At 43.4% G+C, this 17,417-nt stretch overlaps 1 protein-coding gene across 1 annotated transcript in view; it reads right to left on the reverse strand.

Annotated features, from left to right (window-relative positions):
- The window catches only part of LOC102383865 (piezo-type mechanosensitive ion channel component 2-like), a 110,954-nt gene that overhangs the window by 31,616 nt on the left and 61,921 nt on the right, over positions 1–17,417 (reverse strand). The window contains exons 12-29 of the mRNA XM_025204702.1: positions 17,093–17,255; positions 16,772–16,867; positions 16,020–16,134; positions 15,223–15,338; positions 14,180–14,443; positions 13,015–13,120; positions 11,943–12,124; positions 11,341–11,489; positions 9,587–9,757; positions 9,269–9,310; positions 7,805–7,837; positions 7,113–7,219; positions 5,520–5,683; positions 3,715–3,891; positions 1,995–2,138; positions 1,284–1,484; positions 490–694; positions 14–115 (exon numbers count right to left, since the gene is read on the reverse strand). Of these exons, the coding sequence (XP_025060487.1) occupies positions 14–115; positions 490–694; positions 1,284–1,484; positions 1,995–2,138; positions 3,715–3,891; positions 5,520–5,683; positions 7,113–7,219; positions 7,805–7,837; positions 9,269–9,310; positions 9,587–9,757; positions 11,341–11,489; positions 11,943–12,124; positions 13,015–13,120; positions 14,180–14,443; positions 15,223–15,338; positions 16,020–16,134; positions 16,772–16,867; positions 17,093–17,255 (2,537 nt within the window). The remainder of the gene's footprint in view (positions 1–13; positions 116–489; positions 695–1,283; positions 1,485–1,994; positions 2,139–3,714; positions 3,892–5,519; positions 5,684–7,112; positions 7,220–7,804; positions 7,838–9,268; positions 9,311–9,586; positions 9,758–11,340; positions 11,490–11,942; positions 12,125–13,014; positions 13,121–14,179; positions 14,444–15,222; positions 15,339–16,019; positions 16,135–16,771; positions 16,868–17,092; positions 17,256–17,417) is intronic.

Below are 17,417 nucleotides of genomic sequence, written 5' to 3' on the forward strand. Positions count from 1 at the left end.
GATTGGTACTTACACAGAAGGAATGTGGCATCAGGTCTCTTGGCAAAATCAGGTAGATAGAGCCACTTAATGAAGTTGGAATGGACTGACCAGCGAGAGGTTCTCCACGGATAATCTGTTGGCAAGGGGATTATTTTTGTCACACACAGGGTTTTTAGCACATTTTGGAGTTTGTGGCCTCAAAAGGCAAATGACAAATGTCTGGGCACAAGAACTTTCTCTAGCTAGCATAGGATTAATGCTAATGCTACTACTGATCAGAGAGCTGAACCCAGTGCTGAAGCAGCTAGAACTGGAGCTGGGTCCAGCCTTTGGAGAAATCAGTGGGAGTCTTTCCGGTGACTTTAGTGTGCATAGAATCAGGCCCTAAAATGTTATTCCCCACATGCAAGGTCCCACATTGTGGTAAGTGGTGGCTTTGGCATGAATGGAGTGAGATCAACCTCACTGATCATTCACCCACCTAGACAGTGAGCTGTGCTGTATTACCTTTGCAGAAACCAGGAGGGAAACCAATGCACAGCAAATACTGAAAGACCAGGATACAGGCAAGGAAACAGCAATATCTTGGCCAGACTTCAGCCATGGCTTTCCTCCGATGGAGCCACAGGAGGTAGATCAGCCAGCAGGCGTGGATAAAGGCGAAGAAATCCATACGGTACATTATGACATTAACAGCAGCAAGGAGACACATCTGAAAGAATGGAACCATCCCAGTAAGGCATATGATGGCTTCCTTTGGCACACAGAAAACCTCCCTGCCTAGACCTGGGAAAATCTGGAGGTGGGGAGAGCAGCAAAAAATGTAGACTTGCGAGCACCACAACATTTTCTGCCAAATTGCCCCTTTTGAAAGAACAAAAACATTGTGGACTTAACACATTGTAAGGAGCAAGATATGAAAATTCCTTTTTGTAGGTAGCTGTTGCCAAGTGAAATCCCCAGCATGGAAGCAGCCTGCCCCAAACTGAGTCCATAATGCTATATTTCTCGGTCTAGAAAGATGGGAATGCAGAATATATTTTATCTTCAACCTGATTGGAAAGCCTAAAGAGTTCAGTAACTACACAAATGAGACATCATGGTAATTGCTGTATACACCTGCGTAGGAACAGTTTTTAGAGGGGGAAGGAAGATGGACCTCAGTGGAATTGTGCTGATTTATACCAGCAGTGAATTTTTGCCTGCAGTGTTTTGTGTTTTCTGCAGCCTTTATTGCCTGAGTAAGCTACTGCTGAGCCTTGTGTCTGGGGAAGACTGTTCCTCTGGTGATACTTGCTTACCTCTAATCCAAATTTGTAAAAACCATAGTTGATAAAATACTTGATGCAACTGAGTAACCCATCATCCAGGTGCTCCCGAGTGACTGACTCAAAAATGCTTCCTGTAAGAGGTGGAATTAGCTGGTTTTGAGTCCTGTAGAAGAGCTGGTGGCGATGTACCGTCACTTCCATTGCCGTTAATCCCAAAATGGTGAGATGGTTCTGCAAGGGTAGTGAAATGGCATCAGATGGTAATGGCATCTGAGATGTGACATTGGGTGAGCGGCATGGAAGGTGAAAGGAAAGGCCACGGTTCCCCCCCAGAACAGGGATCTGATTTTATTTTCAGCTTTTAAAAACTTGTTCAAACCTTTTTTTAAGTTTACATGTTGACAGTTGTTGACACTGTGCTGTTTTAAAACATTTAATTTAGAAAGTTATCATCACATTTTATTTAGAAAATGTAAAATTAAATGTATAGATTTCTCTACCCCCACCTTTTTTCCTCCATTTTTTCGGCCAAAACTAGTCGACATAAATTAGCAACTGGGTTCGGCTGGACTTAGCACCGCTCACTTAGTATTTTTCAGCAAATGAACTATTTGCCAATCCTTCAGCACTAATCCATGTTCTAATTGCAAGTTACACTTTCCATTTGTGCACCGGCAGGGTTTTGTTCTCACTGAAGCTGGTGACTGCCCCTGTGAGAATGAACCACGATAAGAATCCTACCTTCAGGCAGGGCAAAACGCTGTCGTCACACTTTTGGAAACCTCCGTACCAAACTGCTGGGTCCACAGGAGCCACATACAACACCGATTTCTGCAACAGCTCATCCCGGTTGTCATGATAGTAGGTTCCATTTTGGTAGAGTCTCTGTGGAGACAAACACGTGTGCCTGGGCACTAACTCCACTAAGACAAGGGGAATATAGGGGCCCTAAGACTTGTCCTGCTGTGTTTCTGATTTGTTATATATTTATTCCCATTTACATGCAGAAGTTAATCCATATTAAAATAGAACAGAAGCCATATCACTCACTCTGGTAAACCAGGATGAGTTCCTGTACCAGACATTTCATTTCCAGATTCCTTTATGCTTCTTCCTCTGAAAAGACTCTTGTATGCCTAGCTATCATTTTTAAGCCTTATAAGCTGAGTGACAGCTCATGTCTGGAGCATATGAAGTAACAAGAGAAAGAAAGTATGAGAGTACAGGTGAGTTTGTCAGGGGTCATAAGGCTTATTCCTTGCTCTGGACCTTTCATCTGCTTAGAGCTCTGGTACAAACAGGCAGCCGCCCATTGGGATTGTAGCAAGGTGACGGTTCCCTGATGGGCAGTAGGAGCTAGGGCCCAGCTCATTCAGTTCCATGACGTGGCCTCTCAAGCTTTCGGGAGTGGATGAAGATGAAGGAAAGACCAGAAGCAGGTGCTAAGGAAGAGGAAGCACTTCGGGGACAGAGCAGTACTTGGCTTCAGGGAGGGGAGCCAATTTACTGCTTCTTCAAAATGCCAAGATCAGGCAAGGCATGGCCTTTTTCCACCCAGGCAGACACAGATGGGGAGCAGGACTGGGTGCTGGCAGGGGGCAGCCTGCATAGTCCAGGGAGGGCTGTGCTCCGGAGCTAAAAGGAAAAGCCTGCTGAGGACAGTGAGTTGCAGAGAGTGGCTGGGCTGTGGGCTCTGGAAACCCTGAACATGGGGGAAAGAGCCTGGGGGATAGGGGTGCTAGGACTGGGAATGTAGCTCCATGAAGGAGAGCTGAGAAGATGCTGACTCTTGAAGGGAGGAGAGCTTATGGCTGGGAACACAACCCAGGAGGGGCAGTTGTGACTTGGGGAGTTGATTTACCTGACTAAATCAAGGGAAAAACTGAGGCAAAGTGCCTGCGATTGAGGGGCTGTCCCCAAGGGTACCAGCTGGAGGGACATGACTTCTTTTGTATGCACACTCTTTGATAGGAGTCTCTCTCTGCGTCCTTGTAGTACTTATATCGGTCAGGCATGTTCATCAAACAACACAACTTCTACATCGATAGAATCCAGATTCAAGTATAAAAAAGATTACTAAATTTTAGGCCAATTTTTTACACGCTTTCAAGGCATATCTGCACGTCGCTGTAGAAATGCAGCCAAATTAGGTGCATAACTGCAGGTGTCATTTTCACAAGTAGTTTTGCACCTGAACAATTTGGAAATCTAGTGTCGATTCTTCATAGGTGGTGATTCATACTAAATAACTCTGGCATTTTAGAGAGTTAATCATGTTCACTAGGTTTTAAAGAGAGTGCAGTTTTCTCCAGACTTCAGCATTAAGGTCCTGATCCTGGAAACTTTTGTGAACATGACTAACCTCATGTATGTGGTTATTCAGTGCATCTATTTGTGTGTAAAGTTAACCATATGCATAAGTGCTTGCAGAATAGGGACCTGTGGACTTTACAATACTCACCTCTGTGCAGTTTGAGGAGTATTCGTGTGGTTTGACAAACTTCAGCTGGTACATCATTCTACAGATAACCATCACAGAGGACCAAATTGCGCAGATTTGTGATGCATGAGGCCGGAGCTTGGGATATGGCAGGGCAAACACCCAGAGGATGAAAAAAGGATAATTCATCATAGACACCTAAATAATTTCAGGGGGGAAAAAAGCAGAATTGTTTTATTACAATTTCCCTTTTTTTAGTGTGTTTGTGGATTCAGAGATTCAGTTTGTAACATTGCAATGTGGTATTGTAGTATTGAACAATGCAACATGGGATAACAATCGTAAAAACAAAAGTAAGAGACTACTTTTAGGTAAAAATATGTCCTGACAGGTTTGGAGAGTTGCTGACTCTGCTGGGCAGAAAGAAAAAGATTTTCCTTCATTTAGCAAAGGGCTTATGTAAGTGATATGGTGCTATTGAAATTTCTGTCTTATCCATATTTATTGATTGCTTTTGCAAGGCACTAAATAACACTTAAGTTCCTGTTATGCAATATATCAATTTCCTACGTCTGTAAAATAAGATGGCTACGTGACAGTTGTCAAAGACAGTAAATGAAGCTGCTACATGACAGTTGTCAAAGACAGTAAATGGTAATGCATGGCATGCTGCATACAGATTACACATGCATATTTTTTATGTAGATCGTTTATTTAAACATGGAACTTAACCAAACATGGATGATTTGCCTGACAGTTTTGCCTAGGTCCTGTCTAAATGGCTGTTTGCCTATATATTTATCACATTTGTGCAGACAGCTATGAAATCTTGGACCTGAATGACATAGCCACCTGAATTTCCCCTGAGGTTTATTCTGGTATTGCAGGGAGGAAAAGAAACTCTTAGCTTAAGTAATCAAGAAGGAAACTTCATAGGCTGTTGTGTTCTGATAAGCCATATCACATCATCATAAAATGTCTCAAACAAGTCACAAAGAGGCCCTTCTTCCTTGCACCTCTGTCCTGGTTCCAAACACACACACAACAGCCTCTTCTGGATGAAAAGGCTTCTAAGAGGCAGGGAAGAAGCAAAGCCATGACTGTATGCTCCACCACAGCTGTGGAAAGACGTTCAGTTTGGACTACCTGCAGAATATACCTTGTAAACAGTGGGGAAACAAGCCTCATCTTTGTCACACTGTACAGTTGCATATGCTGAAATTACAGGCACTGAGTAACATGCAGCTCCCTACTGTAACTCGTGGTGTTTTGCAGGAAGCACCATGAGTTACAGTGTTCCCCCCCACCCAACAGACGTTCACTGTCGAGTCCAGGGGTTGGGGGATTGAGCTCGTTTCAAGCTGCATGTCTGAAACCTCTCTCCCCTAGCCCTAGCCCTCCCTTCCCCCAGCACAGGCTGAGCAAACCCCAGACCGAGCTCCCTCCCTCCCTTCTCCCCCTCCCATTCTGAAGACAGCACCAGGGGCATGGCTGAGCTGTATCAGCTCAATCCTGCTCCCAGCACGCACTGCCCAACGTTAATGAAGGTTTTCCGTTTTGAAGCACCTTCATCTGAACCCTCATGTAATGAGTTCAGATTGTCATGCAATTCAGCGCTTAGAAAATGCTCTGCAGCCAGGGGCATGGCTAGAGCACTTTCACAGGGCCAGTCGCACAACAAATGTAACTTCTGTCTGCGCCCTACAGATCAGACCCAAAACATTAACATAATTGGCCACAGCTGCTATTTTAGCAGTAATCTCAGTCTCTTGCAACACTGGGAAAACAAATGGTACGTTTCAGTTAATGTAGTGCTTCTCTCTGACCTCCTGGAGAGAGATCCAGATGATCCAAATGGACACAATTTTAAGGACATGCAGCTCTAGGATCCTCCATGCTAACACCTGAATTTCATGAACCATTTCCAAAAGCTTCAGGAGACAGGAAGCTGACTTGTCAATCACCAGTGTCCAGTTACTAGTACTTTCCCCTAAGGAAAAAAGTGTTAGGTTAGTACTTTAAAATAACCTTTAAGAATTGACAGAAACAGAAATAGGGATTTCCTGCTATGTTTATGGCTTTGACTAATGGGCTGTGTTATCATCTTTCATGTCAGGAGAAAGGAAAAGTGGCATAGGAACAGTGTTGTTGTGGAAGCTGATGAAAGGTAAGGAACAGGGTTAAAGCAGGTAACATCAGTTTTATATGTAGAAAACTTTTCATGTGGCTTTGTTTTTATGATTCAGTTTCATGAAAATGAGGTGTTACATAGCTGTGAATCCCAATTCTTTGACCATTTCTACTAAGTCTAAACCAGGGAACACGTACAGAACAAAGAGATTGTATTAGAGATTTGATACAGAAAAGCTATAATTTAGTCACTATGCTTCATAACTGGATAGCCACTCTACTACATAGGTTCCTTCAGCCCTTGCAAAAGGGACAAGGACTGAAACTATAGCCATCACCTGGACTGGAGGCACTCTGCTGCTGCCTACAGTGTGCTCCACTTATATGCATGTGGGTAAGTACACAATTCACTTAAATTGCATAACATGATGCCAGTCCTTATTTTTTGGCCTGTTGCTTCTATTATAAGTAACAACGGTGATCTTCATATTGGTTATGAACATAAGCTGCCTAAATGCATAGGAACTCGACCCCATTGTCAAATTTGTAATGTATTTGACAGAATTTACTCGGTTCACAGCTGACAATTTCAAGGCTGGTATTGGAGGCCTCAGGCTCTGAGAAACCAGGGCAGTTAATTTTCATTGTCACACTGAATTGGGATGAGTGCGCACTCTGGGTAAGCGCATAGCCTATTTCAGTTCCAGGGACTTAAAGGGTGTGATAACTACAATCCTTGAAGTCAACTCCGTGGGCATGCCTAATTTTAACCCAAATCCTTATGCAAGCTATCATCCACAAACACCACCCTCAAACACAGGCCTGTTTGCGCTTTGAACCCACGCCTTCTTGCTTGAGTAATGTTATAGCGAAAGCCTGAGCTGTGCTTTAGGTCTCCTCGAAGTTCACCCTCTTTGCAGTAAGGATAAAAGTCTATATCCCTCAGACACTGATAGCCTCCCCCCAGTTCTCATGAAGGACAGACAGCTCGTCCAACAACCAACCGGAGAGGAATTCTCAGCACAAGGAAACAGGAGATATGCCCACAGGACACGGGGGTGAGGAAACAGTGAGGACACAGCAAAGGGTAGGACTTTGGTGTGGGAGCACTCAGGCTCAGTCTAGGCTAACCTGAGGCACAAGCCCAGGTTCCCGTCATTCTGGACTAACTGGGCAATGTGGATTTATTTTCAGAAGTTACCTATAAACCATGTCACAGAACCTTCTCCACCTTTACACAAACAAGGGAACAAAATTCAACTATGCTCCAAGGAGCTTCAATTAATCACCTGATTTCTCCGACTGAGCCTCTATCATGGCTTCTTCATCCACTGTTGCATTGCCTGTTTTATCCAAGCTGGTTTGAGTTTCACCAGGTGGTTCATTGGCTGCCACACTGTAATGAACAGAAAAAAAGGCAAGTGTCAGCCAGCAGACTGCTCTTTTAGCCAGCTGAGGTAAAGACAGGTAAGTTATACCAATTGGGATCTGTATAAAATGGCCTGCTGCTAAACCAAAAGGGGGAACAGACTACAAAGTGGAGATAAACTATATTTTAATCACAAGTATTTATCAATACTTTTTAAAGTGCTCTAAGTAGCCTTCCTCTGCTCATGCTAAAATCCGTGATAAAGCTCCCTTTGACTTTGATGGGCAGCATTAGACCTGTGCAGAATGCTTTTGAAAATCCCATATTACCTGTTTTTAAATTACTGTCCTGTAGTGAGAACCAACTAAAGCAAATGCGTTCACATTTGAGCCATAAAAAAATACAATCTTGGTCTCTTATTTGGATAAAGTGTTCCCAGTGTCAAATCATTAAGAAACAATATTCCATTCAGTGAGCTGTGGAGAACTTATTCAAACAAATCAACTGACTCCTAATGAAAACTATAGATCTTTGTCTTCCAGTTATCGAGAGCAAAATAGACTTCAGTGAAAATGTACAAAGAAATATCGTCCTCTAGAACGTCACGCTCACCCTTTCTGCAGTTTCCAAACACTTTCTTTAAGCCTGAAAAAAAAAAATATAACACCAAGATATTTTTCTGGTTTTCTACAAATGCTAACAACAATTTCTTACAGAGTTAGAGTCTCTTTCCTACTAGCAGGCCACAAAGTGATTTTACAAACGATGGATAGCCACATGCATTCAATATCCATGACTGATAGCATTAGAAAGGATCATTCAGTCTGCCTGGTTATTAGCAAGGATGAAACCAGCTTCAGCACCAAAAACTACCTGATACTTGAGCTGTCAGTAAGAGTGCTGACAGACATGCAGGCCCCCGCTCTAATTCATGGTGCTCCATTTGGAGCCAAACCAGCAGAGGAGCCTGCCTGCAGTCTCTCTCCCTTAGCCTACCCCCCAGCTCCGGTGCTGTCTGCAGGAAAGGAAGAGGGAGAAGGGAGGGGAGAGAGATCTGGCCTGGGGTTTGCCTGACCTGAGCTGGAGCAGGGAAGGGGCTGAGGGGGGGGCAAGTGGAGGGGCTGCAAGGTGGGAGGGCTGCAATCCACCTGCCCCCCGTTAATGGGCCCTAGGCAAACAAACTCCTGGGCCCTGGGCCAGTCAAGACCACCCCTCCCCAGGTGAGGCGGGTGGAGGGGAGGAGAAGGTAAGGAACGGGAGGTGGACAGGGCCATTTGCACTGCCACTGCAGGTGGACGGACTAGGACCCTAGCCATGTGCCTAGTTTCCCTATGCATTAATCTGGCCCTGCTGCTGGAGCATGGTAATAACCGCACTGCAGCAGCCTTCAGCATCTTGCGTATGAGTGTCCCTGCACTTAAAATGGCAGCAGGAGCCCTGGGCCAGTCAAGACCACCCCTCCCCAGGTGAGGCGGGTGGAGGGGAGGAGAAGGTAAGGAACGGGAGGTGGACAGGGCCATTTGCACTGCCACTGCAGGTGGACGGACTAGGACCCTAGCCATGTGCCTAGTTTCCCTATGCATTAATCTGGCCCTGCTGCTGGAGCATGGTAATAACCGCACTGCAGCAGCCTTCAGCATCTTCAGTCAAGACCACCCCTCCCCAGGTGAGGCGGGTGGAGGGGAGGAGAAGGTAAGGAACGGGAGGTGGACAGGGCCATTTGCACTGCCACTGCAGGTGGACGGACTAGGACCCTAGCCATGTGCCTAGTTTCCCTATGCATTAATCTGGCCCTGCTGCTGGAGCATGGTAATAACCGCACTGCAGCAGCCTTCAGCATCTTGCGTATGAGTGTCCCTGCACTTAAAATGGCAGCAGGAGCACTTTAAAGCTCACTGTAATTAATGCATTCCCCCTCTTCCTCCCCCCCAGTGCTCCCAGAGCATGTGTATAAATGCCCCCTGAGCCCTATGGCCATGTATAAATGCCCTCTGAGTTTAAGTAACATCAAATTAATGTTTGATGTAGCTAAAAAGAGAACATTTGACAAAGATCCAAGACAGGAAATGGACTCACATGTCTGCTAGAAGATGCACATTCGTTTCAGTTTTCTTTTTACTAGGGAGAAAATGTAACAGAACCTCAGTTAATGTTCTTAGCAAATGGAAGGCAGGAGCTACCTAAACCTCCCATGGTTAACATTTTTTGCATGCATAAATTAGACATGCTGCTATGCTCCAATTTGAAATGATGTTGGGGGTTGTGTATGTGTGTCAGAAGACTAATAAATACTCATGCAAATATATCAAATAGACATTTTTGTAACCATTTATGCTGTTAGAGACATCTTCATGTGTTTCAAAGCTAAGTGATGCATGGGTTGGTTTACAGTACCTCCCCAGAGTAAATGCATCCCCGGGAACATTACGTAGGTCAGTGATCTTCAGAAAATCTTTATGAAAATAGTGAAGCTGCAGGATGCAGGCCAGGAGGAAAGCTGATGGAAGCAGAATCTTAGCAAACAGTTCCACTGTGTCAAATTTTTCCAGACCCAGATCTTTTAACCTGTCCGATAAAAGGGAGTAAGGCTTTATGCATAGAATATGAGGTAGCTGATCACATGGAGCACTGCAGTACTGTATTTCTCACTGTAGAAGAGTGACTGTTTTAAGCAAGGTCATCCTTCATTATGCCTTTGACACATGGACAAGTCATGCTGGTTCCTAGATCTGAGGCTGACAGCATAGTGTCACTGTCACAGGTTTCCTTAAGTCAATCATGAGCTACTGGCATCACCATGGCTACCACAGACACATCCCTTTAACTTGAATTCACATAAAGAACCCCCTTATCTTCTTCCAGCCCTTGGTCTTATTCCCAAGGTTACTTCCTCTTGTCTCCATTTCTCTAACCACAGGAAAGATCCAAGACCCATGTTGTGAAGGGAATGACCGCTACTGATTTTTGAAAAGCCACCACTATCTGGCTACTATTACTATAAAAACCCGCAAACATTTTAACAGAACAATGTGTGGTCACTTGTCAGAAAAGCTGGCCCTTCTGTTGCAGTAGTTTGGATCTGAAATCAGGGATAGTTACCAAAAGATTTTGAAAAAAACCTGATGAATCCTGCAGACTGTGCTGGGGTTTGTATTCCAGCAAGTCACCCCTTTGTGGTTTGGGTCTGTACTCCATATCCTGCTGTCTTAGCCATGCTACTGAAAATAGAGAAAATGCTCAGAGCTCTATTCTTGTACACATTGCACCAAGGGAATAAAATAATGCAGCCTCGCAGTACTGTTAATCTCCCAAATGGTGAAAACGTATCAAGCCTCCTCAAAAAAGTGCTAAGACCCCTGGCTTTCATTGAAATCTAAGGAGACACTCAACATCTTGGCTGGGATGATTTAGTCAAGGATGATCCTGTCTTGAGCAGGAGGCTGGACTACATGATTTCCTGAGGTCTCTTCCAGCCCTACTTCCCTATGATCTTGCTGGTCCTTTCATTGTGGCGTGCTCACAGTCATTAACTAATAAAACGCAATCCTAGGCATACCACAAGGCTCTCCTTCCTTCCTTAGGAATTTAGGAGCTGATCCAATGCTTCCTGAAGTCAAGGGAGTTTTTTTTTCCACTGATTTTCCTGGACTTTGGATCGTTCTTCCATGAAGGAGAGGAAGAGTTGATGATGGTCTATTAATGGGGAGTTGTTATTTTAAATGAGGTCTATGGAGTCATGGGGTGGGAATTAATGATACTTGAACGGGTGATAGTGTAATATATGTACAGACCCTTTACAGATAGGCCTCTGGTCCTGCACCACTCTGACCTGCAACTACAGGGCATGCTAGGAAAGTTGGCCTGGTTTAAAAGTCCTTTCTCCCTCCTGGCAGCAAAGCTTTGAAAGGAGTGGTAGCTGCTGATGGATTACTCGGCACAGACCTAGGAAGCTGGCCCAGGTACATGAGGCAGAGGGCTGGCTGAAGAAGAAACCCTTAGACCCGGGCATTTATCTGTGGCTTTGTCTAGAGTTTAATTTGCCTGAGGGAAGGAGGTGACTAGGGCTGGGGCTTCTTGTTGAGGGAAAAGGAAGTCTTATTCTGCAGGATTTCCAGGAGGATCATTTAAAAACATAATAGGGTCCTTACCTCTCTTCTGACACTGCCAAGGTCAGGAGAAAAAAACCAGAAGTGGATTGAAACTGGAAGACATAGATGGTCATGAGCACTACCATGGAATAGGAGACAACAGTGAGCCAGAAGCCCTTCAGGATTCGTCTCCACCACTCATAGTGAATCTGAAACCAAATGCATCTCATGTTAGATACAGTTCAATCTGTGGTGCTGTCTAAAAACTGTCTACTGACTGAACCGGGGTCAAAAACCCTGTGCTACCCAAAGCCCCAGACTCAAGGGCTTCTCTTGATGAGTGAAGGAAACTGAGTAAATTCTTACAGTTCTTAAGATATCTGACTTGGTGTTGAGGGTATCTGTGGCTTCCCAACAAAATTAGGACCTGTTCATCTTCAGACTTTCTTCTCAACTGGAACTGAATTTTAGCCAGGAAGGCCAAAACACGGTCCAGCAGTCATAGTGAGATAGTCAAATGCTAACAGGGGACTAAAACCCAAAGGAGCAAACCTGGGAGCAAACTTCCCAGGAGCAAACTGGGAACTCGATTAATCTGCGGCAGACTATTGGTTTCTTTTAATTTCCCATTTTGCATTGCATACAATAACCCATTTGCTTACCTGATACAAAGTCACGCAGAGCAGGAAGAGCAGAATGTAGAGAATTTTGTACACAACCACTTTGCCGCTGAAACTCACCACGAAAAACATGGCAGCGCAGAAGCAGATCCAGTATTTATCCAGAATTCCCTTAAGCAGAGAGCCAAAGATTTCTAGCAGAAAATTATTTGGCTTGTTTCCTTCTGTAATAAGAGAAATTGAAATCTATCAGGGATGATGCAAGTAGTTATTTGGTTACTGTATCATTGTAATAGCTTTATTATAATAAAATGTCTTGCCTAGTATGTTTAACATCCTGTGTTAAAGCACATCACAAAGCATTGGCTGATAATAGGGATGGTGAAGGAACAGTGAAGTCCCATAAAATGTCCAGTACTTTTGGACATAAGGTAACTTACTTTTTTACTGAATGGGTGGCCCTCCTTGCCCTACTGCCACCTACCCCTAAGTCTTCAGTAGCGGTTAGCTGCCTGTGGTCAAGCTAGGGGGAGAGGAAGCATTTTGAGGACACAAAGGCATGTCTTTAGAAACAATGCCTTTAGGGATGGAGTGATTAATGTAATCCTTTCTACGCCTCTCTAGCTCTAAAATAGACAGTGATACAATGGTACCATGAGAAGCTCTAGCAGAAGCTCTTTATTTCCCCAGGTCTACTGAGCACATTGGTACAGTCTCCTCCCCAAACTCACTTGTTGCCCGTGCTTTCCTGTGTGAAACTTGTGAAAAAATGAAAGTTGTCAGGCAAGATTTGTAATGTTTATCAGGCTGCAAATAAATGGCTACTCGGTGTACAAATAATGTAGTTAAGTACCACATGCAGTTATCACAACTGCAAGAGCAACTTGGGTAGCTGTCTGTGCAAATTAGCTTTAAACCTGCACACACCTTAGCATGAATAAGCTTTATGAAAAGCTAACCCCCCAGTTATTTAACAAGAAATCTTAATATACAAAGAAATTCAGCATCCTCTTTAGTAAAAGTGACACTTAACTACTGTGGTGATGGAGAGCTATAGAGCCATGAGTGAGTGTTGTGTCAGGGTGGTCTGTGAGTAAATATTACATTTACTTACCCGTCTCATTCACTGCCACTTCTTTGAGAGAGTCTTCCTTCTCCTTCAAGCGTCTTTCGATTACATGCTGCTTTAGCAATAGCCAGAATGTGAACGCATATGAGATCTGCAATTAAACCATACTTGTGCCTTATTTTTTTTCATGGAAAGAAACCACAAAGGAATGCAAATAATTCCTCTCTCTACCTTCCTCATTTGGTAATTGCTAGGAATCGAGGTCTCTACTTCTAAGGCAAAAAGTCAGAGCAGAACGTAAAAAGGAAGGCTGGCTCAATGCCAGGATTTAATATATGTTTAAATGATCATTACAGAAGATGTGAGTTTTGGTTGAAAGTTTTTTGGAGGCAGAGCTGTGGTGTATATTGATACAACTTTTAACACACTGATATCCCAGGCACTACTAGAACACAAGTTGAAGATCAGAATTCACAAACCCAGTGTTTAATTTGAACACTATTGTTCTATTTTTTGCTAAACAATGAATTTATCTTGAAGAAGGGGCAAAACCATCACCAATGCTCATTCTTTCTAACCTCTGGTTTACCCCCTCTACAATTCCCCATATGCAGTAAATTAATCTTGTTATGGAAGACATATACGTTCATAGCTATTCTGGCTCCCTTTGTCTTCCTTACCAGTACTTGATCCTAACCATTTGCCAGAAACTCCAGGGCCTCTCTAACCAAGCCAAATTTAACCAATTCAGTAATGAACCATCCTCAGCAAGTTTAATAATTAGAGGTAAGTCTGGGGTCTCCCCAAACTTTGGACTCAGATCTGAGCTGGCCTCCATCTGTACAATGAACTGAAGCAAGCCTCAAACTCAAACACCCTGAAAGTGTGGTTAAGCCCAGATAGAAATCTGTATTCACATTTTGCAATTTTGAAATGGATATGAATACATGTGGTACTGAAGTCCAAGCAAAGTAAACCACTGTGTCACGCCTCTTCTCCCATAACCACTTCCCCAAAGCTGTTTAATTGAGTAAACCCCTGACAACTCTCTCCGCCCTTTCTTTGTGTTTCCCGTGGTTTTTGACCAGTGTCTTTAAAAATCTTTCCCAAGATGGAGGTGCAATTTACAGTGTAGATCATCTTGACTGGTTTTTTGAAGCCCTGTGTATTACCTAGCTTTGCAATTAAATGAGACGCACTGAGTCCTTACCTTAGCAGCAAGGTGCACACATGGCAGTGAGTATGGTTTTAAGTCAAAGTCAATGAGCACAGAGGTTGAAATTCCAGGAAAGACTTCTTCCTGAGAAATATTGAACCCTACAAAGAAACTGAGGACCAGCAGGATATTCCCATAGGTGACAAGGAATGGAGAGCTATACATGGCATAAAATCGACGGTCACGAGCCATCCAAATGATACAAGCCCAGATAAGGAGAACAAAAGTCAGCCAGCTGATATGGGTGATACTCCAAACCTGCAAACAGACAGACAATGAATGGGAAGAAATGCTGCTGTCCAAACCTTAATGAAACCAAACTTAAGTAGAGTGGAAAAGTAAAGATTTCAGACTGTAGTTTTCCACCCAGCAGTTGCATTTACAGCTGACTGCAGCTTCTGAAGTGAAAATACTTATATTTTGCTTCCTTGTATTGCATAGCTGGGCAGCCAGTAGCTCAATATACACACAGATACAGGTTCTCTATACCTAGAACAGATAAACGCCCATTGCCATGCAAAAACTAGGCACAAAACTGAAAGCATGTTTAAGTTAGCTGCAAGTGCGGCCCAAAGCATACTAGCAGTGTACTAATGCACACAGGACTGTTTAATAAATATGCTCTTCAGCATAAAACTCTAGTCAAGTCAAAGCAATTGGAGGACATTCTTAGAATGTGTTCTAAACATGGAATTGGTCTGAAGTCCTATGTACCAGATCAGGATCCATCCACTACTGTAATGGTCCTTACTAAAATTCTGCTCTGCAACAATCTTGTTTCCCATTTCTGAATGTGTTGCCCATCCTGCATTCACCATATGCAGAACTTTCACTGATCTGTAGAATATTAAGCTTTGCCCCACAGGAAAGCAGTAGCATCCTTGTTTCTTACATGGGTTTGAGGTTCAAGAAGATATATTTCTTCCCACGTCAAACACTCCAGGATACCACTTCGTACCAAATTCCCTAGTAACGGTTGTACAAAGCAGAAAATTAGAGGAATGTACAGGGTATATTCTCTCAGCTCTGTATCTTACCATCATGGCAATCAGTGCGCTGGTATAGCTTTGATTCAAAATGAATTGACCCAGCATAGCCAAAGTGCTAGTCTTATTCCCATCACTGTCTGCATTCTCAGGGCTAGCAGGATCCTCTGCAAGAAACATATAGTGTACAGGCATAAGTGAACATCACTGAAGGGTCTCTACCATGCATCTGTGATATTTCATTGAAAATTTATTATATTCAGTAGCCCTTATAAGTCTGCTGGGTACATGCTTGCAATGGCACATAAGGGGCTATGTGCAAAATATTCTGAGTCCTAGAAGCAGGTGCCTGGACTCCCTGGGCATCGTGCCATAAATAAACCCTCTTCACAGTCGGTGTTAAATGAATGCTAGCAAAGTCTTGATTTATCTGTCTAAATCTAAACCCCTTTACTGGAATATGCCCTTTCAATGCATATGCAAGGGTAGACATTAGGATGCATTTCATAAGAAGTGGAGGTAGATAGTACTCCTGGAGGTACTGTCTAATGCACAAGTTGCCCTGGCATCATCCACTCACTGGCTGAACTTGCCATATCATTAACAAAAAAAAAAAAGTTTTTTCCTGAGATGGCAGAGATTATCAGCCAGAGAAAGATCAGGCTTTCCCTCCATCTGTACAGTTCATTGTACTGCAGAGGAAAATGTATAAACTGTAAGTATGAAAGATGCAATTTGAAAGGATTATTTTTCCTATTCCTACTAATGCTGCCACCTTTTCAAGACCTCTTTCACTTTGGTCTGAGACACTCTTAGTTACACAAACGTCACATTAGGATGTATAGTACCTGATAGTGGAGGGCTAAGTCCTTCGTGCTTATGGGCAGGGATCTCACAGCCTGTGTCCTGCTCACAATATAAACAGGCCATATCCTGCCAGTTTCCACTTGAAATATAAGTCACCTAGTAAAAGAAGTACAAAGAACTTTTCTGTTCCAGCCTCATCTTTCCACAGACACTGCAAACTGTTCTAGCCTGGGCTGGTTGAGTGGAGGATATGGAGCTGCTTTGGAGCAACCCATGAATAATGTGAGTTGACTTGATTACTGGGATTCTGGCTTTATGAATATTATCTTAGAGTAATCAGGGGCTGTTAGGGAGTGGAGGACAAAAAGAAAAGGGGAAAATGGCTTGAAATAAGTCACTTTTCAATAAATATTTGAGAGTTATTAAGAGACTGAGGCAGGACAGGAAAAGATCTGAAAACACAAGTAATCCAAATAACTAGAGAAAACTAAAAAAGGAGCACCTTCTTAAGGAAGGGGGAGTTATTGTGGGGAAGGGGTCTATGGCACAGGCACATATGGGGGTCAGATCTCAAGCTGAACTCTTACCATGGAGGGAAGGGAAGTCCTTTTTCTCTAAATGCTTCAGAACAAAGGTACGTCTCTTACTAAGGAATTTATTTATGGGTTTAGGAGGCCTCACTTCCAGCATTCACTTTTGAAATGGCGGGTCCTGTTTACCGAACACGAATACAGGTTTTGTATCTGACCTGTTTGTCCCTTTACACCAAGAACCTCCTGGAGATATCCTTTACCTTGTTCTCCTCATTCTTGGCCACCCATGACATTGTCTCCAACTCCAAACTGTTGTGCTCTGCTGGTGGTAAGTGGACATCCTCTTCTCTATGTTCCTGCATTCAAGGAAATAGCACATGAAGATGTCACAGGCCATGAGCCACAGCCCCATCCCATCTGGTGCCTTTGTTACAGACCACACATTTCAAGGGGAAAATGGAGAAATTAGGTAGAAGCAAAGAAACAAGATGCTTTTCCTGATTTCTCTCTCAAATGTGGTTGTATTTAGGCACATACTGTTTGTAGCCTGTCTTAGCTCTGCTCTTTAACCTATATATTACCTTAGGATTTAAAGCCCACTGCTGTAGCAGCACAACCAGTGCATAATACAGTACAAGCAAGACTGGAGGATTGAAGAACACAGGCCAAGTTAATCCAGGATGAAGCTGCAGTTTCCAGGACTCTGTGATATTTGTTTTGATGATTGCAGTCATTCCTAGGAGCCTGTAGAAATAGAAGACAGAGACAGCAGTAACAATGAAAGTCTTTTTTAATGTTACATTGAGCCTAAAATAGTATTTAAAAAGCAAAACCAAGTGCTTTAATACTAAATAGGACAACCTACTGAACACACTATGCTATTGTTTTGGCTGACAATGCACGCTC

Source organism: Alligator sinensis, unplaced genomic scaffold (genome assembly GCF_000455745.1).
Source record: "Alligator sinensis unplaced genomic scaffold, ASM45574v1 scaffold970_1, whole genome shotgun sequence".
In the NCBI taxonomy this organism is placed as follows: domain Eukaryota; kingdom Metazoa; phylum Chordata; order Crocodylia; family Alligatoridae; genus Alligator; species Alligator sinensis.